At 47.7% G+C, this 26,097-nt stretch overlaps 1 protein-coding gene across 1 annotated transcript in view; it reads right to left on the minus strand.

Annotated features, from left to right (window-relative positions):
• Positions 1-26,097, minus strand: part of LOC138569624 (cryptochrome DASH-like) — a 490,626-nt gene that overhangs the window by 162,650 nt on the left and 301,879 nt on the right. The window contains exon 11 of the mRNA XM_069647757.1: positions 4,802-4,959. Coding sequence (XP_069503858.1) covers positions 4,802-4,959 — 158 coding nt within the window. The remainder of the gene's footprint in view (positions 1-4,801; positions 4,960-26,097) is intronic.

The following is a 26,097-nucleotide window of genomic DNA, read 5'->3' on the forward strand; positions in this document are numbered from 1 at the left end:
ATGGTGTTTCCCACTGAAGCAGACTCGCAGAGAGGAGGAAAATGTCATGGCCCACGGAGGGAAACTCACAAACAATAGTTGAAGTGACTGAATGAATTAACAAACAGTCGAGAGTCACAGGGTCAGATGGCAGTGAGCCAGCACTAGTGTCCAGAAAGAGACCGGCTCACTGAGCAGATGCTGAAGTGTGGGAAGAGATGCAGTGAGCCAATGCCAAAGTACTGAATGTGAGAGACCCAGTGAGAGCACACCATAGTGCTTTGCATGAGGGGGCAAAGCCTGGGAGACTTGATAAAGATAGTGAGAGACTTGAGAGGCGTAGTGAAGGAAAGCACTGGACCAAAGAAGTGAATATAGGGATCTGCCGTCCAGACACTCCTAAACTGCAGCACAAAAGGGCGAGCTAGAGTGCCAAGAGCGCCAAAAGCCAGACCAATGAAGTGCATGCTGGGAACTGCAGGTCGGGCACTCCCTAGTGCAGGGCAAGAGCCTCAGAAAAAAGAGAAACGTGCCCAATGCGCTATGAGGCTGACTAAATAAAGGTATGCTGGGAGTTGTAGTCCAGGCATTCCTCAACAGAATGTAAACGACACAAATAGGGAAAATGGACAAGTTATGCTAAAAGTTTGAAAATAAGTGTTTATTGGAATGTGTGGTTCTGGATCACCAGGCAAAGCTTGCGTCACTCAAAGGCCCCCATAGAACCAGAGGGTGCTGTTTGACACAATAGGTGCAGGGAAAGAGAAGAACAAACCAAAGAAGTACCTATTGGAAGAGTGGTTCTGGCATCCGTCAGGCAGAGCAGGTGGCCCAAAAAGGTCTCGAGAGAACCAAAGTTAACTCCTGGGTACAAGAAAGGCTGAGGACAGAGTGCACCCATGAAGACGTGTTTACTGGAAATTGTGGCTCTTACACTTGAAGGAGCTCTGAGAAAGCAAGAGTCAGTGTTCACAGAGGAGAGGCTTGTTAGACATTCCAAGAAAGACAATCTATGAATGGCAATTATAGACAAACTGTGGGGAATCTAGAAATACTGAATAAAGATGAACTATGGTACCCGCTAGATATAGCGAGAGCTAGTTGAGAGATAAAATACACAGAAAAGAACCTGAGACATTATCGGCATAGCAAGAGATAGCCAAGGGAGAAAATAGCTAACATTCGGAAAGAGGACCAGAGACTTTATGAAAATAACTATCGTTTTGGGTGTAAAATAAGGAAAATAACGTTTAAGAACTTTAGATGACTAATGATGTTATCACTAATGGCCATCCGCCACAGTAGAGAATATCAAGAAGAGGGTTGTAGGTCAAAGGTGTCCAGTCAATTGGTCGACAGCAAACTGGTCGACTGCAATTTGGTCGACACCATTTGGTTGAATGCCAAATTGTCGATTTTTTTTTTATATATATATATATATATGTGTTTTGTGGGTTTTCGTGTGGGTAAAAAAAAAAAAGAAAAGAAAAGGGGGTTGGGGGGGGACCCCCCCAAAAAAAAACAAAAAAAGGGGTAAAAAAAATAAAAAAAAAAATTCGACCATTTGGCATTCGACCAAATGGTGTCGACCAGTTGTCCTGTCGACCAAATGTTTTCGACCAATTGACTGGGAACCTAGGTCAAATGGTCGAAAACCTGTGACCTGCTAAGATCTTTATTACTGGGGGTGGGCGAATCTGCCCAAATTAACTCAAGCTGAGAAATTGTAATTCTGGACAAAAACAACCCAATTCACCAATTTCGGTGTGCAGCGAAATTATCCATTTAATTCATTTTCCTGCCCGAAATGTCATATTTTTTCCTGAAATTTAGCATTTTTAGACAAAGTTTTAGCCAATCAGGGGGCTACAAGAAGTATCAGCACCCTAACTATCAGAAATGTAGACAATGTTTTAGCCAATCAGGGGCTACAAGAAGTATCAGCACCCTAACTATCAGAAATGTAGACAATGTTTTAGCCAATCAGGGGCTACAAGAAGTATCAGCACCCTAACTATCAGAAATTTCATGCAAAAATCCCAACAAAAATCCCAAAATAAAAATCCACAAAAAGTAGCGAATTATGGAAACAAATGTGGTCTGGTGGTGAAGCGAAATTGGGGTGAATTTCACCAATTTCACTTCACCAGCTGTTATTGTACGCACCCCTATTCATGGCGATGGTTGTATGAGAGGTTTAACCCCTCTTTCTCTGAGGTTGGGCTCTTCTTGGGTGTCCGGTCAAATGGTCGAAAATAAAAGATCGAATGACCATTTGATCGAATCAAAATGGTCGAAAAAAAAAAAAGGTCGCATTTATTTATTTATATATATTTTTTAGTTTTGGTTGCTTAAAAAATATGTTTAATAAAGAAAAAGGGGGGTTGTGGGGGCAACCCCCCATAAAATAAAAAAATAAATTAAAAAAAAATTCGACCTTTTTTTTCGACCATTTTACTTCGATCAAATGGTAATTCGACTAGTTTTCTGCCTTGCAGGATCTGTCCATTCAGGCTCTAGGCTAGGGAGCAAGTGGGAAGATATTTACTCTCATTTCCCCTATGCATTGTGCAACACACCTAGACACCCTCTCACAGACATTGCATTTCAAAAGGCCTCAAACCCTCACTTACATCATATTATAGGCCTTTGAGTGGCAAGCATGTGAGGTTGTGCAAATCCATTAGTCTTTAAACAATGCTAGCACAAGACAGCCTGGGCAGGGCCACGCCATCCCAAACTTTACATACACCCATTCCTCTACGTCCCCACCAACATTTTTACAGTGTTTGCTCCCCTGACCTTTGACTTTGCCTTTCTCTTGATCTGGACTTTGCCTTGGTCTTCATCCATTGAATGATGTGGTGGCCTCAAGACCGCAGGCCCGGTCTTTTACCCGTCTTGCCCTATTGGTTTCTCCAGTGCGTTACCAGTGCAAATCTTGTAACTTGTCCTAGTGGTTTTTCTTTTCGTTTCGATTACACATTCTCCCCACTATCTGGGTACTTCACTGTATGATTTTCTACCCTCCTACCTGGTTTCTCAAAGATGGGTAAAATGCTTTGGTTGGGCTGGTAGATCCCACAGCTGGCTTCTCCCAAACTGCTGTTCTCAATGTGTGGCTCCTGCCAGACTTAGTCTGTTTTCTGCTGTGTTTTATTTGCCACAGCCACCTCGTGTTCAAGCTCCCTCAATCTAGTTGGCTTCTTTGGTTTTGCTAACACACGTTTTGTTTCTCTGCTGCTACTACTCCTCCTCCATTCACTGTAACCCAAATTCTCCGAACACAATTCTAACCAGAAAGCTCACTCATTCGGAAGGCTTCTATGTATGTAGTGACAGAGTAATTGCCCTAAGGAGTGTTCTGATTGGTGGGCCCATTTTCCTAGTGGTGACATTGTTCATGATAGGTATTTATCTGTTGATTTCACTTACTTCCAATGTGCTTGGGTCTGCGTTTCACTTAATTTCAGGTGTGGTGCCTCCATCAATGTTTCCTATCACCTGTGCCTTGATCCGAGTGGCCTATGAGCCATGTTGGAATCAAGCAGTGTGTAATGGCGGTTTGATGATCTCACTTTCCTGTTCCTCTCTATGCTAGTGCGTTTGTTTCTATGGTTCCAGTGCACTGGCACCTACTACGGATGCTCGTGCTGCCAGATTTCTCATGTTGCTGTAGGTTTTGCATCCAACTCTGTCCCACGCACCATGCCAGCGCTTGCAAACCTGAAATGTACTGCCCGATCCATGGATCGGGCATCAGGAGCTGAATGGCATGGCAAATCACTTACTAATGGCCAAGGCGCCCCACTGTACCCTATTTTACCTGTCCAATTAAGCATGTTTCTACTTGCAGAATAAAAGAGGCGAGTTTTGACATGGCCTGCTGTTGACTCTTGATGGCTTGGGCGAGGACTGGGGGCGCCCAGGTGGCTGGCCACCAAAATTCCCTAGACTCCCTCACTGGGCGACACACAGATGACAGTCCCAGTAACGAAACCAGTCTAATGTGTGCACAAGCCAATCTGTTTTTACTTAAGTCGCCGTCTGGATGAAAGCAAATTGATTAGAACTGAATCCAGACAAGGAGCCAATAATTGATTTTGAAGGACCCTGGATGTTGGGTCTGGGACAGTGCAAATTACCAATAATTAATGGTGCGTAACCCTACCCGTTACCCACGTGTTCATCCTCAGCGCCCTGTTTGATCATGGTCTTAATGTGGGTGCACAAGGTACACAGCAGAAAAGGCTGGGTAGGTTTATTTCAGGACAGTCAGAGGTTTGGGTCCCCTCCCATCATTGATTTTGGGTTGGTAGACAATGAGATTTTTCGTCTATATCTTCAGTACAGAAATGCACTATTTGAACAGCTCACTGTATGTGTAACACAGAAATGTCAGCTGGTACAGAGCCAGGTTGCTCGAATGGTGCTGTGTGCCTTGTTCTTTGAGCATACGGTTTTATCCTCCGTCTTTGGATTCTGCATTGGTTACTAGTGTTTTCCATGTGAAATATACACGGCCACTATATGTGGGCATATATCTACGGGCTAAAATCCTAAAGAGTCCCCTTCATTCAAAGGTGTCTAACCCAAAAGTGTGTCTTCTTGAGGCTGGCTCCAGTAGTTTGGAATACTCTGCCACTGCACGAAGATCCTCACCGACACAAATCTTGTTCTGGGCTTGTAAGGACAATTTTACCAATGGATCTTTCCACCTGGATGTAAACTGCATTGCATAATGTGTCTTCTATACAGTGTCCAGTTGCCCCTTTCAGTACGGGTGTTGCACATTAATGGAAGAAAAATGTTATGCTCTTACCAACAAGTATTCAAACCATTCAGCTCCCATCCGCCAGTCCAAGCCCAGGTCCTTGGTAAGGAAGCTTGCAACATTCTGCCGCCCTCTGTTCGACATAAAACCGGTCATGGCCAGCTCGCGCATGTTGGCATCCACAAATGGCACACCAGTTCGACCTTCTGAAAACGGATAGGATAAAAACAATCAATTGGAGGCAACAAGGATCTATAAAGCCACACAGAGCATGACATTATTTCTGATTTCAATGCAACTATAAAGAATGGAGTCTATAACAATTCACCAGTCTTCACTTCTAATCCTGCTGTCTGGAAAGAAACTTTCAGGCTCTTTACCTCCCTTAAAGGCCACCCTAAAATAGTTACATTATGTGGCCAGGCAGTACAGGGTCGAGTCCATTTTCTTTCATGAAACCAATTGCACATGACTTTACACATGCTTTGATCTGTTTTTGCCTGCAGAGTTATCATTTTTCTTACAATTGGGAACTTCCAAATTCTACAGGATTTCTTTCCCATACATTTGGCTAGAGCTACCCTTCTATTGGAAAAAGGGCACAAAAGATTTCCCATTAGAATAGATCTCTTCACATCCCATACAAGAGGACTGTCGAAAAAAATCACCAACAGAAGACTTTCATTAACCGGATGTTGTGTGGAAAAGTGAAAAAGTCCTAAGAACCTGCGAAGATTCATAAATGGAAAAAGCTAAACTGGAGAGGAAAAGAAGCTGAATGCTGCAGACCACAAACTAAGAGTGCCAATGCTCCGTTAGATCTGCTTGTGGATCAGATCCACATAACAGAACCTTCGTCTTGGAATAATATAGCAATCACCCCCGAGTCGGGGGGCATACATGGCCAGTAATGTCCTGCCAGCACGAGCCTATGCCGGCACGTGCAAAGCGAGGGCCTCGTGAGGGCTGTGGCCCATTACCGGCCATGTACACACCCTGACAAGGGGGGAAAGTGATTTGCACCCCAGGGTTTGCCGGGTGCAAATAGTTTTTTTCTTTTTCCTGGAGATGGGCTGCGTGTGTATTACGCAAAGCCAATCTCTCGAGAAAAAAACAACAAATGGCCACGGGCGGGAGAAGCCAGGACCGGAGCACAAAGCTCTGGTCCAGCAGGTAAGTGGGGAGGGTTGAGGTGGGCAAAGGGTATGTTTTGGGGTTTGGGAGAGGGTGGGTAAGTGGTAAGGCAACAGGCTCCCTGTTGCCTCCCCACAATCAAGATGGCTCAGTGTGTTCTCACCCGCTGTTTCAGCCACCCGAGTGGCTGAGCACCCTTTCCCTGGTTGCGAATTGACAACACTGGCTCAGGTTCGGAAGGAGCAAGAAGTCAGATCATCACTCTTTTCCAGTGTTGCAAGCATGGTTTCCAATTATTCTGGAACTTATCACGGATTTAACGATTCTCATTCCAGACTGCCCACATAAGTCTCACAGATCACAAAGGCAATCCACATCCGGTGGGACAAGATCTTTCCCTAGTGGCCTGGTGCATTCCATATATTGCTAGAGATAAACCAGATTTTTGACGAAGACTTTACTCATGGAAGATTCTTTGGCCCTCATGACAGCTAAAAGCTTTACAGTCGCTTGTGTGATAGGACTCTACTGGTGCGTGAAACCTGGTTTCAATTCAGTTTCAGCACATGCTGAATGCCCTTAATTTTCCAGCTACTCCGGGAGTAGAAAGGGCAAGTCATTCAGTATCTGCCTGGCACAAGGTCCTCCAAGTGCTAGTATTCTCTCAACAAGCACCCCTTAGTTCTTCATTACTTGGCCAATCCTCCAATATCTTTTAATGCCCTTTCAGGTAAGCTGGCTATGCTCCTTTATTGGATTTCTTCCTAAAGATTTTCAGATGCCAGGGTTTTGGATGTTTATTGTAGTATGTTCTTCACCTGCTTTTAATATGCCAAGAAAAAACAAGACTAATACAAAGTTTGTCTCTTAGGCGGTCTTTCCGGATTGTTCTAATTTATGTGAGGTTTGTTGACAGAAGGAGTACGAAAGGAGAACGATTTGTACTCTTCCTCTGGGGGTAAAGCAATGCCATGTAGAAGTCCCTTAAGACAGTTACTTTGCCACTTTGGCCAGAAAGGGGGAAAAGCATGATGGTACTAAAAGAAACAGGCATCTCAATTCTTTTGGTAGCATTATATCAGCAAATGTTGATAGCGATCTTGGGTATTTGCAGCGGGTGAACGTTTGGAAGACTTCATGGGGACTGAAGATTGGTGCCTCTGTGTCTTTTACAGAATCAGACTCCCTGTACTTATCAGCCTGCAAAGGCTTCCCAACACCGTCTGGTCTCTTGCCAGATGGATAAATATTATGTGGCATAACTATCATTAATCCTCTTTGTCGTGGATCTTTAACTAGTGCAGACTTGCACAGCTGATTGTGTTTCAGAAGTAACTGAAATCAAACTTGATGTGTATTGCTGTACGATCCCTCGAGAACCACAGACGCTCCCTTGCATGCAAGCACTCCCTCTGCTCTGAAGTGCGATTATGACATGTTGTGCATTACAACAGAACTGATAAAATGGACACTCTAATTGAGGATCCATTTAACAATTCCTCCCTCAAACCTCCTTTCAAAGGCTTTCCTTACTTGCTAAGCATGCAGAGAGATTCAACAAATCCCTCTTTTAAACTCATTCAGGAGTATTTTGTTACTGCTGAACAAAAGGGAGACAAAACCCAAACAGTGTTTACTACATTGCATTTTACTGTGCTGCTTCCTTTTTACTTCCTCCCTAATCTCTTATCTCAGCCGTAAGTTCCCCTTTGCTGAGCGCAGAAAATACAAGGCGCACACAACCTGTCCCCTGCCCCATGGTGTCCTTATCCCTCGAACACCTTCCGAAGTATTTTAGAAATCATTTAAGGCCAATGTACCGAGGAATCGCAGGATTCAGTCACTTCTCCCCAGACAGAAGCCTCTTCCTGTGAGGCTAGGGAGCTGAGCTCGCTACTGATTGGCAATAGAATAATTAATAAGTGGCATTTCCAGGGCAACATTACCAGTTCATACCAGGGTACTTGTGTTTGAGCATAAAAACAGGGCACGTTTTTGTTGCGCTTGCTAAACCACTAAAATCTCTTTTTCCAAACTCCTCTGCCAAACTACCCAATTAGAAGTGCCCTAACAATATCTGCTCCAATCAGCAGCTTTGAAAGAAGCAAGTTAGGTGCTGGGATTTTATATTGGTTTATTTTGTGTTTTTTCACAGACAATTGGGCTATTTCGGGCTACTTTTGATGACCAATCTGTTTTTTGTCCTCCTGAGTGTGCCTGTCTACATACCCACTAACCCACCCCACGCTCACTCAAAACTACCCCCCATGCCCACACCAACCCCACTCCTGAGCTCTACCCCGACTCGCCCATCCCACCCCTTTACGTGTTGTTTGGGTTTTGTTTGGGCTATTTTCGGCTACTTTAGACAAGTCCTTCGGAGGCTGCTTTATTCTTCATGTTTTGTGCCCACAACCAACTACCATCAACCCAAAGTCTCTCTACCCCCTCTCTAACCTCAGCCACCCAATCCCCATCCTCTCTATTTCTATTAATTTCTAATGCGCCGGTAACTCGCAAGTCTCGGGGCGCAGATACATGGACACAAAGTACTTAGAAAAATGAACGAGACAGGCAGAAAAGGAATGACTTGGCGATTTTAAGAAGACCGTTAGTTAAAGATATGCGTCTTCACCTGCTTACGAAAACTCAAGTAATTCGCCTCTTTTCTTATGTAAATGGGCAGGTTATTCCATAGACCTGCTGTAGCAGTCGGAAAGGATTTACCTAGACCTAGCTTATGTTTATGCTTTGCTACCGCAACCTTATTTTTATCTGCTGATCGTAGAGTGCAGGTAGGTACATGTGTGTATTTTTTTTTTCAAGTACCCTGGTGCCTTCCCATGGATACAACGATGTGCTATGGTGAGAGCCTTGAGAGAATTGAATTCTATTCTCAACTTTAAGCCAGTGCAGCTCTTTCCTGGAGTTGCTGATGATGTGGTCAAATTTAGGTATGCTCTTAATAATTCTGACTGCATTATTTTGTATGATCTGGTAAACTTGGAGACATTTGTTGTTTGCCCCTACCATCAGGGCATTACCATAGTCCAAACGAGATAAAATGGTTGCCCTAGAAACTGCGGCTCAGTTGTCCTCTGGTAGGTAAGGTCTAATAGCTTTAAATTGATATTGATATTTTATTTTTAACGTGCTCGTACACAAGTGTTTCAGAGCGCGACAAGGCAAGGGGGGGGGGAACAGGGGAGAACAAAACCGCGATCTTACTAGGCCCAGTGACATTGAGAACGCGCAAGTGCATGGGAGAGGGGGAGGGGGAAAAGTGCATGGATGGGGGGAGAAGTGGAAAGTGCGAAGCAGAGGAGAAACAGATAAATAACAATAAATAAATAATAAAGGCAACAAACAGTGGTAGTGCAGCCAGCAATTTGCAAGTGCTAGGTTTAAGGCAGCAGACAGGGTAGGTCTGATAAGTGCAGGAAGAAAAGGGGGAGCTGTATGGGTACAGATACAGACCCCTGTGCAAGGGGTGGGCCGGAGGCAGTGCGGGAGGGTGGTAGGGTGAGCAGGTAACTGGGCCCAGAAGACAGAGGGTGGCCAGGTGCACGGTGCCAAGAGAGAACAGATCAGCAGGGGAGAGGGGGAGCGAAGGCAGATGAAAAGAGGAAGGTCTTGAGGTGGTTCCGGAACCGGAGATGGTTCTCAAGTTTTAGAGTGGCAGGGAGGCTGTTCCAGAGGGAGGCCCCAGCCAAAGACAGATCTACCCCCAGCTCGTTTCTTTGAAAACCGACTGACCCTGAGGGAGTTGGAGGTAGAGGAGTGAAGAGCTCGAGAGGGGATGTATTTGCAGAGGGATAGGTAAAGGAGTCTAAGGTAATAAATACATTTTTTTAATATATATTGCGACTGTGCTTTGGCTCCTAATGATGCTTCCATCATCATGCCCAATGTTTTAACTTTGTCGAGGACCTTAATCTGTGCGTTTTCGATCTCTAATAATTGTATTCTGGGGAGAGGGAGTTTCTGGCCTGCTGGGAGCCAAAGACCATCAACTCGGTCTTCTTTCCATTTAAGCACATCCAGTTTGTGTCCATCCATTATTCTATGCTGGAATAGATTTTAAGTAGGTTGTCATTATCTTTTTTATGAGCACCACAGAGTTCCATCACTAGCTGAGTATCATCAGCGTAATTAGTAAAAAATATATTTAACTGATCCAGTACGTGGCAGAGGAATCTAAGATATAGGTTGAACAACAGAGGGGAAATGCTAGCTCCTTGTGGAACCCGCTGAGGATTTCTCTTTCTGACGAGAATTTGTCTCCCCAGTGAACCCGTGATGTCCTATTTTTTAGGAATGACATTATCCACCCTTTAGCTGCTGATGAGCAATTGACAGTTTTTTTCCAGAGCAACTTCAAGGAGATCATGATCAAGAAGGTCAAATGCAGCACTAAGATCCAGGAGGATGAGAAGGCCTGGTTTCCCCTTGTCCATGATCCTGAGCATCTTTGTCTGAAGATCTATCATAGACGTCAGGGCCGGTCTTTGCATAAGTCCGTGCAGGCGACTGCCTGACGTGCCAGCCTCTAGTGGGCGCCAAGAGGATTAATACACACACACACACTTTTACATCATTTAATTCCAAGAAATAGTACGTAGGGTAATGTTATCGATGTAAAACAAAAAAGTGCAACTGGAATTTGAAATCAGACTCAGTCTGAGAGTGAGAACACTGACTCACAGCATGATGCCTGGGTGCTGGCCTCTGCTGCTGTCCAGCAAAGCAGCCAGGCTAGCACCACATGCTTGTATAAATGAGTTCCTTCATACTTATCAACCTTTGCAAACTCCAACAGATCTTGGCTGGGTATTGCAGACTTTCTTTTACTTCAGCTGTTTAGAGTGAGTCTTTCTTTTGCTCCAGCTGTTTAGTGGGACATGACATATGCAAAGGAAAAGGAAGCCTCTGTGGCAAAGGGTTATCTTTTCCATTTTGTCTTTATCTTTAGAAATACAAATACCAGAAAGGCAAGGAAAAGAATTGATGGCTTCCTTGCCCATGAAACTAGTAAACTTGAGATCACTGGGCAAGTTGGTAAACACAGGTATTATTTAAGTTTTGTTTTTTAGTGTGTCAATCGTCAAGGTGGGCTCAGGGGCCTGTTTTCCCCGGTCTCACAATGGAAAGCAGTTGAAAGATGTCTTGAGAGCCAGGTGCACCAAAGCAGGCCTCAGCACCAACACACTCCCCTCTCACTGCCCTCGTAGGAAAGGAGGCCTGTTGCCAGTGCCGCCACCAGCCTCCGCCAGCACTGACTCCAAGTGGGCCGTGGCTGGTGACAGCAAATACAGAGCCATGAATAAGGTAAAATCAGCTGGTCTTTAGGAGGCCCAGCCGGCGTTGATTCCTTCTTTGCTCAGGGCAGTGGTTTTTGCCCTGCAGCAAACAAGCATGCAATTAGCAATTACATCATGGGCCTCATTACGAGTCCGGCGGTAAAACCGCCTGGGTACCGCTGGACTCGCATTACCATTCCGCCTCCGTGATTCCCGGAATTACCGGGGCATTACAACCCCGGTTTCCCTGGAATCATGGAGGTGGAATGGTGTTAATCCCCATTCCCATTGAGTTCTATGGGACTCAATGGAATGGGGATCATGGAAACACCGGCAGCATCTCGTAATGCTGCGGGTGTTTCCTCGTCCGCCTGCAGGCGGGCGATGTTAAACCTGCCAGGTCAGACCTGGCGGGAACATCACCTCCCGCCTGCAGAAGTCGGGATCAGGCGGTCCGGAAACAAAGGTGGCGGCGGGTTTACCGCCACCGTTATTTCCGGACCGCCTGATTTGTAATGAGGCCCCATGATTTTAACAAAAATTGATTCACAAAGCAGAATTATTTCCTCTTACTGGACACCACCAGTTCACATCTGTAGCCATGATGAGGACAACCTAGAAGTGGCACTTCTCGGAGCAAAGCCACTGTGGAGAGAGTCCCAGAGTACACTGCTGCAGGTGCAAATTCACTTGACAAAAGACACCAGGCGACACCTAGAGCAAAATCACACTGGAGCAAAACAGTGGCAGAAGGCATCCTGGAGCAGGTCACGTTGGACTGAAATAGAATTGGTGAACTTATTACGTACTACAATGTTTGGTAGACTAGGGGGCTTGCCTGGGGCGTGATCCTTGACTGTATAGGGAGTCTGCCAGCGTGCCTCCCTTACCCTAGGAGGTTACTGCATGAGGGCATTCCGAATGCAGCCAGGAACATGTGGCTGGTGAAGGTTTAGCGTTCATTGCTGAGGTGATCTTATTCTGAAGCAGCAGAAGTGGCAGAGTCAGTACATCGAACCCAACCTTGGTGCAGTCTCCATGGGTACACTGCATGCTCTGCATGCCTGGGGCGATTACAAGTCACCTTAAACGAGCTGTGTCATTGAACCTCTCCGGAGAGTGGAAAAGTGGTGCACTGCCTAGTGCCTTCCGTTAAGTGCCTGCCACAATGGTCACACACTGCAGCCCAAGCAACACTTTCAAACTCCACTTTCAGTGCCGTGGTTCATTAGGGAGGCCTCCTGTTGGAACTAAGCAATCTGCTCAGCTCAGGGTGCTAGTGTCTGTGACTTTACAATGCTGTTAGCCCTTTTTTTATTTCTCAGCAGGTGGTGGTGGTGATGAGGAGGATGGCTATTTTAGCATGCTGGTGGTTGATGGAGAGACATTGATGTATTAGCACTGAAATTACTTTTACATTCAGTGGATCCAAAATTAATAAAAATAACCTTTTTGAAGATGTTTAATTATAGATTTGGGACAAAAGTTACTTTTGTATGTTAAGATGTGCTCTGTCCTTGGAATCGGTTTACATTTTGTCTGCGGACACACATATAAGAGAAGACCCAGTATCTTTGTGTTCACAATTGTTTGACAGGGATGGTGTCAGGGCCTTTCATTTTTTTCAAATGAAGGGGGCCTCGAGCCTCAGGGGGCCCCCAGCAACTGCCCCCAGAGTTCCAGTCAGCAGTCTTTCAATATATTAATTTTTCTATTTTCGTTCTGGGACTTAAAATATGCTCTTTGCAGTGCTCGCATTACAAGCTTGTTTTCTCTTCCCACAGGATATACAGAAGTGTTATCACCTCATTGCCTTCTGACATTGGTTCCTCCACATCAACCATTTGCTGACAAAGAATTGTTTGGAGCTCTTCATTGGGCATTTTGGGTTTGAGCTTCCTGACGGCAAAGGGCAACATCAAGAAAAGTTACTTTTTGAACACATAATACAGGTAACATTCTAAAACTGACATGTAGTATCTAAATTATGCATTTTCTATTGCATTTGTATTTCCATCTAGTTTTTATCGAGTACCTTATTTACAACATTTGTAACATACATTTTTGTTGTCATTATTGGGGGGTGACAAGGATGCTTCCTGCCTGGGGTGCAATCTGGTGTAAAACCGGCCCTGATAGAAGTCTCCGTGCTATGAGCAGGTCTGAAGCCCGACTGTTGGGGATGAAGGGATTCCGACACTTCTACATGCGCCTGTAGTTGTGATGTAGCCATCCTATCCATGATTTTTAGTAGGAAGTTACAATTGGTAATGGGCCTGAGATTGCTGTGGTCTCTGGGGTTCAGAGACCTCTACCCTCATCCACCCACCCTACCGCCACCCTCTCTACCCAGTCAACCTACCCACACTCTCTACCACCACACACTCTAAATACAATCTCTACCACCACCCACCTAACCAGCACTCTGTACCCCACCCACCCTCCACACTTTCTACCTCCACCTACCATAACCCCACTTGATCTACCTACACCTGCCAACCCTAACCCCACTCTCTACCCCCACCCTATGCTCACCCTCTACAACTACACCCACCTACCCACAAAACCCCACTCCCTCTACAACCCACTAACACCCACCCTACACCCACTCTCTTTACCCCCACCCGCCCAACTCTCTCTGCAAATGACCTAGCACCACTCTCTACCCCCACTCATCCTTCCCCTCACAGCCTCGCTTTTTCTCTTACCCTATGTAAGGGGATGGAAGGAGGAGATGGATACACAGGTGGCATGATTTTTGCTAAATATTTTTTATTCTTGAGTAAATAAAAGGAAAAACCCTATCTAACCCCATTACTAACTCAATACTAAGGATGGCAGAATGTCTGTAACCAAAAGTCCACTGTGCTGCTCCTGAAACCTATTTCCTGCCCTTACACTTCTAACTAATCTAAAAGGTTGGTGACTCTTAATTCAGAAGAATGGCTGCCTTCTCCTGTGGATTATAGTGCTAGTTGTTTAAAGGGACTTTTTCCTGAGGGAATGGCTCCCTTCCCCAGGTTGGAGTTCTTTTCAAAAGCATCACACAAAGTTCCAGAATGAAAAGTCTCAGTTCACAAATAACTCGAAAACCTTGACGTCAAGAGAATTACTACCTTCTCTTCACCTTTCTCAGGCTTCCCAAAATGTTCACAAACAGCAGGGGGAATGTCTCCCTGCCCAAGGCCTCCTTTTTAATGAATATTACTGATTGTGGGTCCATGACCCAGGTTTCTCCTGTGGCTCGTCTGTGCAGAGCTGGTTCACTATCCTGCCAGGTACTGCCACTATTAGGATGGGAAGGGGAGGCTCTCCTCCACTTCACGTTGCGGGTTCCTGACCCGTTTCTCTCTCTACTGTGTCGTCTTTCCACGCTACTTGGGTCACTCTCCTATCAGGTATTATATTGAGCATTAGGGTCCCAGACTTTAGAGTTATATAGTGTATCTTTCTTGTATACCACAGCCTTGCTTCAGTCCATCTAATCATTTTATGTTCCAATGTCTTACAGATTGTCCGTGTTGACTAGAGTGCTGATCATGGTTCCGTGGGGAATTCTTTATGACTGTGTACCTCTTCTTCATCTCAGTATTGGTGTTCTCATCCTCAGCTGGGTTAGTTGTATTCTTCATCCCACTGTCCATATAGGACTCACCTAAGTAATCCCTACTCTTCCTCGTCTCAGTACTTTTTAGGGATGCCAGATCATCTACCCTACAGAAGTACATGGAAGTGTGTGGGGCAATGGGACTCTGTATAGGGTTGGAGGATGAGGCAGGTGGTGATATGTTTTGGGGGGTTCATCCAAAAAGGCTGATAAAATTGCCCAAATGCGTGATTTGGCCAATTTTCGGATGTTCCAAATTTCTGAATGGCCGAAAAAGTTCGATCAAATCACCCATTCGGTGCTGGGGCCTGAGGGGGTGTCCCCGGCACCCTTGCTCACTATATTGTGAGCGTGGGTTGCGGGGGTGTCCGCACCGGTTCCCGACCACAGAAGTGAAAGGGAACAGGCATCGCAGGGACCAGCATGTCAAAACCAAGGTAAGTAGGGGGGTAGGGTGGTGGTGTGTTGGGGGTGTGGGTAAGGGTGCGTTAGGGAGAATTCTCAGAAATGTGCTAATTCCCTCCACCTTAGAGACCCCCCCCCCCAGCAACGTTGCTGGATTTTGATGACTTGATTTTTTTTACATGGAGAGAGTGAGGCCCTTTTTCCAACTCTCTTGTGTATTTTAATGTGATTTTAAACACTGTCTTTCTTTTGGTTGTGGAGTCTGACAAACTCCTAGGAATATTTTACATTGGGTCACACAGCACCTTCAGTGCAGTGACACAGGGAAGTCTTTCAGATTTCCCAAAGGTTTAAATACCTTCTCTTGGATAAACTACTGTTTCCAAGGACAGTAAAGTGAAAATGACTTTACTTACATTTGTAACTTTCTAGACCTAGCACACACTATCTTACAATAGGGTGCTGGAGGGGTTACTTAGTATTCCCTTTGTCTAGCTTCTCATGTAACATTTTTATGTTACCCTTTCCTCGATGAATGGCTGGTGGCAGTGGTTTCATTTTAACTATCGTGGTGTCCGGCAAGGACAGCCACTGTTAGGCAAAGTTTGTATGCAGTACCCTCTGGGACCACTACACACAACTCTGACCACAGGTATAGGAAACCCAACCTTTGGTATAAGCTTGTACTACACAGTTTTGGTAGCGTGTTCAGCAGCCAGGCTTATCTCAAGAGGGGTCAATGTGAGCTGTAGTGCAGTTACACAGAGATTCACAGTAACAGGTATTAAAATAAACTCTTACACTCAAGGTTTCTTGCATAAACAATTATTAATGTATTTATCAGTCAGTTAGAATAAGCCTTCTTCATAAGGGAGCAATATAATAGTAACACACAAATACACTTCAATACTGTACACTCTTAGTTTTCTAAATCAGTAAAGACCCTTTTGGGATGGTCCACAGACACAACCTACACCCTCAGGTGACTTCAATAACTAGGTTACTGGGGACATTAATATCTTACTGTTGGCATTTAGAATACTCTTAAAAGTTGTTAAAAGGCAAAGGTTGTTAGGACAACAAGAGACCACAAATATTCTTAAGCAGGCAGATACTTTTAGATTTTCCTCGAAGAGTCATTCAGTTCATTAAGCTAGGCCAAAGTCAATGGGCAAAAGTCTTGTATACGATGAAGCACTTCTGGTAAGTAAATGGAAAAGTCTTTGCACAAGTTCTTAGGAGTCTTTGATGAATAGAAGAATCAAATACAACCCACAAGCCGATTAGACTTGTGGGTTGCAGAAATTGCAAGCACTCTAAAGTAAGTGGTAAGTTCTCTCAGACTTTTTACAGTACCTTAGAAATGAAGAAAAGAGGCAGCTGATAACTTCTGTTCCTCTGCATCTCTGCAGGTCTCATTTTTCCTGGGCCTCAGTCGTGGGGACAAGAGGAAGGACAGTCGTGGGGACAAGAGGAAGGACGTCGTGGGACTCCTGCAATGCACTGGGATGGTCACAACGTGCAACCGGCAAACTTCACTTTCAGTGGCTGTTCAGTGTTTCAGCGCCTCGCGTCTAGCGCAAATAGCAACACTGCGGTTCCTGGTTGTCGAGATGGACTTTCCTTGCTTCTGGGGTCCCACACTCTGTTGAGGGGGCTCAGGCTCGGTCAGTCCTGCTTCCTGAGAGTCCAAAGGATCTTCCTGAAGCACTAAGCCAGCTTAAAAGCAACACACACAATCTGGTGTTCCTCTCCCTGGCTATACGGTTTCCAGAAGCAACTCTGGAAATTCAACCAGCTCCGAGATGGATGTCCAGGTGGCTTACTTTGGAGTTGATTGGTCCCACCAATTCAAGGGGAGAAGTCTTCCGTGCAGTGGCTTCTCTGTCGATGAGAAGTTGGCATTTCGGCACTGCAGCAGGGCTTCACCGGGAAAACCAACTGTCCCGGAGTTGCATCAGGCGTCCTCTTCAAGTTCTTCTTCGGTTCCTTCGTACAGTGGTCGACTCTCCCTTCCAAGCCAAAAGAATTTTATTCAGTTCTCTCCCATTCATTCCATCCTAGCTGTCAGTCACCCAGCAGCGTGGCTGTTATGGAGAATTCTCAGAAACTCCCTCCACCTTAAAGACCCCCAGCAACTTTGCTGGATTTTGAGGACTTGATTTTTTTTAACCTTGAGAGAGTGTGACCCTTTTTCCCACTCTCTCATGTATTTTAATCTGATTTATACAATGTGTTTCTTTTGGTTGTGGAGTGTGACAAACTCCATAGGCATCATCTTTTACATTGTGTCACACAGCACCTTCAGTGCAGCGACACAGGGAAGTCTTCCAGATTTCCCAAAGGTTTAAATACCGTCGCTTGAATAAACTACTGTTTCCCAGAGCAGTGAAGTGAAATTGACTTTACTTACCATTGTAACCTGCTAGACCCAGCACACCCTATCTTCCAATAGAGTGCTGGAGGGGTTACCTAGTATCCCCTTTGTTTAGCTTCTCATGTAACATTTTTTATGTAACCTGAAGATTAGGAACACAAATAGAAAGTAGGGAAAAAGTTACTTACCTGTAACTTTTGTTCTCCAGCATGGGTCTGGCATGGATTCACATGCTCATGAATATTCCCCGTGCTCAGGCTGGGAATCCTCGGTAAAGAAAAAATCATTATCAGTTTCGTTTCTGATCTGTCTTTCTTAGTAGTAACCAATCACTGGTCTCTGGGTCATACTGCCCCCAGCCAATGACTGCCCTCTCCCTAAGCCCCTCCCCTGGCAGCCATCCTCAGATTTGGTAGCACGTAAAGTGGCAGTATAACCAAGTGAAGAGCCGCAGAGGGGAAGGAGGGAGGGTTCGCATGTGAATCCATGCCAGACCCATGCTGGAGAACAACAGTTATAGGTAAGTAACTTGTTCCTTCTCCAGCATGGGGTATGGCATGGATTCACATGCTCATGAATATAAGAATACATAGCAGTACACACATGCACAACCACGGGAGGTGGCAAGGCTCAACATTAAGCATTACATAAACTCAACATTAAGCATCTCTTACCTCCACACCAGGCCCACCTTAAGCGAACAGGTTGCGCAGCACTGCCTGGCCGACTCTGGACTCCTCCCTGGAATCCCGGTCGACGCAGTAGAATCTCGTATCTCGTGAAGGTGTGCGTCGACCTCCACTTAGCAGCCCTGCAGATGTCCAGCAGGGGCACACCAGACAAGAACGCCGTGGTAGCAGCGATCGCTATGGTCGAATGGGCTCTCGGACGACCGGGCAACGGTCGGTTTGCCAACCAATGACCGTGCATGATGCAGCCGGAGAGCCATCTGGAAATGGAAGCCTTTGAGAGAGCCTTCTTCTAGTTCACAGGTCCAAAGTTCACAAACAGCTGTGATGTCTTCCGAAAACTCTTTTTTCGGTCCACGTAGAACTTCAGCGCTCTAGCTACATCCAGCAAGTGCAAAGTCCTCTCGGCAGGCGACAAAGGCGATGGGAAAAAGACTGGTAACACCAAGGGCTCGTTGAGATGGAAGTACGACGGCACCTTGGGCATGAAGGAGGGGTGCGTCCTCAGCACCACCCTCGTCTCGTGGAAAGTCAAGTATGGATGCTTGCAGGATAGGGCCTGAATCTCTTCCACGCGTCGTGCAGAGGTGATGGCCACAAGGAACGCCGTCTTCCACGACAGGAACTTCAACGGAGCCCAATGCAAGGGCTCGAATGGCGGGCCCACGAGCCTGGTCAGCACCATGTTGAGCTCCCACGCCGCGGCTGGTTCTTCACCGGCGGGAACAATGGGAACAGTCCTTTCATAAACTCCTTCACCAGGCGATGAGACCACAGGGACGTCCGTCCTGCAGTTCTGGTGTATCAGGAAATCGCTGCCAGATGTATCTTGATGGAGGGATGAGCTAGTCCAGCTTTGGCCAGCGACAGTAAGTACGGTAGCACTCGAGGGGCTGTAATCCGTAGAGGGTTCATTTTCTGTGCATGGCACCAGACAGAGAACCTCTTCCACTTGTGTTCGTAGCACTTGAGAGTTGAGGATGCCCGGGTCTTTGCAAGAACCTCTCTGTAGTCAGCTGGGATATCGTACCCTCCAAACTCTAGTGTTGCAGGAGCCAGGCCTGCAAGTTCAGTGACTCCGGGTCGTGATGAAGAATGGCACCCCCTTCTCTGGAGAGAAGATCTGCGTCTGTCGACAGTTTTCCGAGAAGGGACTTGATGGACCTCACTCTGGCCACGTCTGTGGCCAGCAGACGCTGTACCTTGTCCAGGATGGCCTGCGTCCTTTCCTCTGACGGCGAGGCCAACTGCGCTACTGTATCGAGTTTGGCTCCCAGAAACAGTGCGACCTGCGACCGACCCAGGTGGAATTTAGGGAAGTTGATGGAGAATCCCAGGTCCGTGAGCAGCCGGACGGTCTTTGCTGTGTCTTCGACGGCGAGTTCCCTTGTCCCTGCTCGGATGAGCCAGTCGTCCAGGTAGGGGTAGACGTGGATCCCCTGCAGGCGCAGCCGCGCCGCCACTGGTGCTAGGCACTTGGTGAACACCCTGGGCGCCGACTTTAATGCGAATGGGAGGGCCTTGAACTGGTAGTGCTGCCCTTGGACTACGAACTTGAGGAACTTTCAATGTCCTATTAGGATGGGGATGTGAAAGTATGCATTCTCCAAATCCAACGACGATAGGAAGTCGCCTTCCTCCAGCTGGCCCAGCACGTGCTGGAGGGTGACCATCCAGAACTTCTGTGCCTTGATGTATGTGTTTAGCCGACACAAGTCCAGGATGGGACGCCAACCTCATGTCTTCTTTCTGACAAGGAAGTATCTTGAGTATACTCCGGAGCCCCGGAGCCTCTTTGGGACGAGCTCGATGGCTCCTTTCTTGAGCATCGCCCTTACCTCTAACAGCAGTTGAGGGACGTAGTTTTCCTTCGTGGCCACAGGAGGAATTCAGGGGCACTTCTTTAGGAATTCCAGAGTGTGCCCGTGGACCAGGGCATCCAGCACCCAATGGTCGGTGGAGATGGACTCCCACACGCTGACGAACCTCGCCAGCCAGCCTCCCACCGGGGTGCTGCGGTGGGGGCCCCGACGCGACAGCCGGTTCAGTCTTGCTTGCAAGCGGCCTTACTGCTTTGGCCTCCCTGGCGACGACGGCGAGATCCACCTGACTTGCCTCGTCCCCTGTAAGCTTCTTGCGACGAGGAGCGGGCCGCCTGATGGTACGTCGAGGAGCCGCCACCGAATCCTTTGGAGGCACCTTGTTTGCCTCCGGAGTTCCGAAAGGGCGGCCGCCAGTGCTGCAGAGCTCCCAGGGGCCGAGCCGTCTCTGTGTCGGTCTTGATAGTCTGCATTGACTCATCCACTGTCTTTCCGAACAGGTTGTTCCCGTCGAAGGGCATGTCCAAAACCTTGGCTTGCACGTCTTGGTGGAAATCCGTCGCCTTGTGCCACCCCGCCGTTGAAGGCAAACGCTGTTGCCCAACTGGCGGAAACCGGTGTCGGCAATGTCCGTGGCCACAGTTATTGCATCGTCCGACGCCACCTCACCACCCTCCTGTAGGATCGCCAGTGCCTCTGCCCTCTTGTCATCTGGGAGAAAGTCCAACAGGGGGGCGATCTTGTACCACAACTCCCTGTCGTAACAGGCCACAATAGCTAGGGCATTGGCCGCCATAATCGTCGTCCCATGGCATCTACTTTCTTTCCATCGCCGTCCGGCGTGGAAGTTGAAGCCAAAGCCCCCCCCACTTTCTTCTTGGACGCTGCCGAGACGACCGAGTCCGGGGTCGGTTGTACTCTAAGGCACAAAGGGGCACCGTCGGAGACCCGGTACTTCTTCTCATACCGGTCCCTTTTGGCAGGCGCCGTGGACGGGTTCTTCAGGAGAGCAAGACCCTCGTTCCAGATGTCATTCAGCAACGGCACCGCAAGGACCGTCTTCCTCTTGGACTCGCGCCGTTGGTAGAGGAAGCCTTCCTTCTTTTCTTCGGGGCAGAGCTTGTTAGGCAGAATCCTGTGCAGTTCCCTTAGGGAACACTGCAAAAAGATTAAGACTACAGGTGTTGGCAGTAAACCCACTTGGTAGCAGTCTGTACCACACAGATTTACCTGGTAGCTGTGGCTGAGCAGTCAGACTTCTCTCAAGAAGAGTTAGGCAGTATACAGAGCATACACATTCAGGTACCCAAAATACAGTAGTACAAGCAAACACTGACCAGAGCTTTGGTATAAAAGTATATAATTATTTATTTAAAGACACACTTGTAAAATACTCTAGCACTAATATGGCAAGCAAGTTCAAAACACAGTCACAATTACTATATTTACATCCCTGATCACTTATTGAACAAGTCTTAGTTAAAAAACCACTTACTTTCAGACAGAGGTGAGTGCTTAACTCAAGATGGCACTCCAATAAGTTAGTTAAAAAGGGAGGGAAAAGGCAGAATTAGAAAGCAAACAATACCAACACTCTTAGAAGAACCACAACAAGTCAGAAAAGGCAGAGTCTACTGCTGAGCAAGAAAGTTCAAGGCCAGGCCCACTCTTAGAGAGAGCAAGGCGGAATGTCTCCAAGATCACACGGTTGAATGCACTTTAAAAAGTCTTTGTAGATAGTTCAGAAAGGGTTGGATCAGCTCAGAAAAAGTTAGTTAACAGGCTAACCCAGGTTAGAGAGTCAAGGATTTACCGGTCACCTCGAACAGTCTGTAGCAAGGGAGGCCAGGCGGGATACAGTACCTGAAATGGTGAGAACGCTCCAGCAGGGGCAGTTGTTCCTGGCAGCAGGTGCAAGTCGGTGTTTCGTCCAGAGGAAGAGCAGGTCTCGACATGGGGGAAAGTTGGAGGTCGTTGCACTGCCAGGGAAGAAACCAGGCGCGGAGTCTCTCGGTTAAAAAGGTACTACCCTTTTATTCGTGGTAGTGGTAAGACGTGGTTATCCAGCCACCGGGGTGCTTGGCACAGGCGAGTCGACCACGAGATGGTCCAGGATGGCGAAAAAGAGGGCGAACTGGTTATCCCCACCAGCTCAGAGGAAGAAGACTCTCCGGGATGAAGATCTTCTCTGTCGTCGGGACGTGGTGAGACGGTTCAGCAGGTCTCCACTGGTGGTGTCGTTGTTGCAGGTCGGCTCAGCTTCTCCCTCTTCGGATTCTTTAGGTCCTGTGGCGACTTCTGAAGTTCCAGTCCCCAATGCCCTGCTTTTATGCATAAAACCCCCATTCATTCAGCCTAGCTGTCAATCAAACATGCTAAGTGGTGAGCCGTGCGGCTCACCACTGGACCAATCACACAAGATTGCGACTTGAGTTGCCAAGGAAACTCCGTCCAGGGTGCCTAAACCCCCCCCACCCCCACACATCCTGTAGACCCAGACAGAGTGGCACCACTTTGGAGGGCTTCTGTGGAGAAGCCCGCCAAAAAGTCGAACAAAGGGCTCGACTTGGGTTGGAGTTACAAAAGTAAACACATACGCCATTTTGGCACTGTGTTTTGGCAAAAAATCTGAACCGGTGAATTTATATTAATTTAATAAACCGGCGGTATGTTTGAGGCTATGTTAAAAAGTGGTAGCCTCGAACAATGGGGAAATCAAATAGGAATATATTTGTGGTCGAATATAAAAAGTAGTATCCACTGCCACCAGCCAAAACTCGATCAGCAGGGACGGAACAGTGCCCCCTCGATCAACAGACCCAGGGGCAATCGAATTGCCCCTTCCAGTACGTCCACAATATGATGGTTTGTACTGGTTCTGTTCACAATTTAAGACTAGTAAAGCCAATGGTGACTTTACATGCCCTGGGAGACAGTAGTCAGTCCCAGGGTATGGAGTCTATGTTTGGGGGTCACTATGACACCCCTATGTTAGTGCACGGAGGGTGCTGTGTAACACACATACCAAAAACACATTAAACCCTATGGAGTAAAAGACCCCATAGCCCATACACACAGACAGTCAAAGGAACACCTCAAATCATGTCTAAGAGTGGGAGTAAAAGAGTCTCACTCTTAGCAGGAGAAAAATAATAAACCCCAAAAATCCAGCAAAGATGCTGGGGGACTCACTAGGTTTGGGAAATCAGCCTTAACAGAGAATTCTCCCTAACAGAGCTGAAAAAGCTCAGATGCCCTGGCAATCATGGCGTGGAAGGAGCCAATTTCGTCGGGCGGAGACGCCCGAGGAATCAGAGACGGGAGGTCAGTCGCGTCGTCACCGCCATCGTCATCCGTCCCCATCGTGGCCGTGTCCGTTCCCGTGTCATCCCTCGGGGTCGGGGACAAAGGCTGAGCAGCCGGGGCTGGATGAGTCTTCCTCCTCTTGCTTGGAGGGCTTCCCAAGGGACACGGCGCTGTTGGGTCGTCCGTCGGGGCATGGGCAATCTGGTCCTTCTCTGTGCATAAGCCCTGGATTGCAGTCAAAATGGCCGCCGAGTTGTCCTGTGGCTCGGGCCGAGACGGGTGCGACGGTTGCTCCTCTTCCACGGGAACCTCGTCGTCGCCATCCTCATTCCCGTGTCATCCCTCGGGACCGGGGAAGGCGACAAGGGCTGAGAAGGCCCTGAGGGCTGAAGTGGTTGGAGGGGAGCCGGATGAATTTTGCCTCCTCTTGTTTGGAGGGCTTCCCGATGGACCCAATTCAGTTGGGTCGTCCGTCGGGGGTAGGGGCAGTCTCGTCCTCATCTCCGTGCATAAGGCTTGGATTGCCGTCAAAATGGCCACCGAGTTGTCTTGTGGCTCGGGCTTTGACAGGCGTGCCGGGAGTGACGGTTGTTCCTTCTCCACGGGAACCACGTTGTCGCCACCCTTGCTCTCGTCGTCCCCCTCATCGGGATCCCTCCTGTGGGACCAGGCCTCTTCCAAATTCTCGGTCAGTTCCTCCTCAGAGGTTGCGTCCTTGTCCATAACGGCCACCGGCCCCCCCTCTTTTTCCACCGGGGTCTTCACGGGGGTCTTCTCGATGGGCTTATAAGAGGATTCCCTCTGCGGAGGCAGGAAACTCTGGGCCCCGAGGTCGCCTCCACTGGGTTAGCATCCACAGGCTTTGCCAGGGCCGCAGCGACTCCCTCAATCGAGGCCTTGGCCGGGATCAAGGCCTTCACCACCTTGGGTGCGCTTGAGGCCTTCACCTTAGGGGGGAGGGTCACCGCCTCGCTCCCCTTTGGCCTGTTCCTTTGAGATCGACCGGGGCCTCTCCAGAAGCTTAGCCGGGTTCTCGGGTTTTCTCATCCCCGAGCCAGAGCGTTGGCTCGCGGTTGATGGCATCGGTGAAGGTGCGCCCTGCCTGGCAGCCGAGGAGCACGATCGTTCGGCACTCCCGGTGCCTGCAGACTCGCGGTGCGTTGCCTTCTGTTGGGCCCCCGTCGACGGGGCGCTTTCACAGGACTTAGAAGACCGCTCAGACTTCTTCTTTTCACCTGCTGGGCTCTTGCCTTCCAGCCAGTTGGAGAGACGGGTCCGACGATCCCTCATAGTCCGATCCGACACGTTCCTGCAAACCACACAGTCCTTCTCCACGTGCGTTTTGTCCTCGTGGAGGCAGTAAAGGCATTTTGAATGCTCGTCCTCCTTGAACACATTTTGTAGGTTGCATCCAGGGCAGATCCTGAACAGGTTGCCGGGAGTCAAGCTTCCCTTCTCCTGGGCCATGTTCTTCTCGTCCGCGATGTAGGCCTCAGCAACTTCTGGAATCCTCAAAACGTAACTCGACGAAAACTTCACGCTTGGGGGGCGTAGATAAAGCTGAAACGGGTCCCCGTTGATCGGAAGTAGAAACGGTGGAGCTTGAGGCTCGATTAAACCCAAAAATTAGATAAATCTCTATGAAAAAGTGCAAAATGCAGTAAAAGCTCGAGCGCTATAGCACGAGGACTCCCAACGCTTGAACGTGTGGTAAAAATCTGAGGATGGCTGCCAGGGGAGGAGCTTAGGAAGAGGGCAGTCATTGGCTGGGGCAGTATGACCCAGAGACCATTGATTGGTTACTGCTAAGAAAGACAGATCAGAAACAAAACTAATTTTTTGTTTACCGTGGATTCCCAGCCCGACGACGGGGAATATTCATGAGCAGGTGAATCCATGCCAGACCCCATGCTGGAGAATACAGCTTCACCCTTCTGATGAGGCCCAACCAGACCGAAACACGTGTCCGGGGTTTCTGTTGGTACTGTTTTTCAGAGGAGAATTGCCTCGCATTTCGGTGCTGGACGGCCCCAGGCTGATATGTTTTGGCTATTTCTCCCCTGTGAAAGATAGTGAGATAAATATTCTGGGTAAGGCGCTCGTAACCGGAACAAATGGCCCGCAGAGGGACTCACAGGACCCCCCCTGGCTTTGGTATATATGGGATACATTACTCACCGTAATCATATTTCTGATGCTTGTATCTGCTTAGATTCACATGCTTATGCATAGGCCGACATCTAGTGGAAGCTGCAGAGTATTAGAGTTTGTTTTTAGAAACTCGAAAAAGGGCGTCGAACTAGGGCGTGCCAGTAATACTATCCCTAGTGTGACATCCCATGTACCCATGATCCCTCAAGCGTGTAGGACCCTCAGATTGTATTTTTTCTGACATGAGGTTGCATGAGGAGTAGCGTGAGTACAGAGTATCCAAGCAGATAAGAAAGATAAGACTACAAGCATCCATTCGCCTTCTCTCAGAGGGGAGGAAGGGTGGGCGCATGTGAATCTAAGCAGATACAAGCATCAGAAATACAATTACGGTGAGTAATGTATCCCTTCTGAGGCTTGTGGAATCTGCTTGGATCACATGCTGTGCGTAGATTAGCGAGCAGTGTTAGAAGAAGGAGGTGGGATGTGAGAAGGTTCATGAGCAAATAAATGTCTTAGAACCGCTTGTCCCACTTGAGTATCTGTCTTGGAATG

This window comes from Ambystoma mexicanum, chromosome 2q (assembly GCF_040938575.1).
Source record: "Ambystoma mexicanum isolate Mex_15411 chromosome 2q, UKY_AmexF1_1, whole genome shotgun sequence".
Lineage (NCBI taxonomy): Eukaryota > Metazoa > Chordata > Amphibia > Caudata > Ambystomatidae > Ambystoma > Ambystoma mexicanum.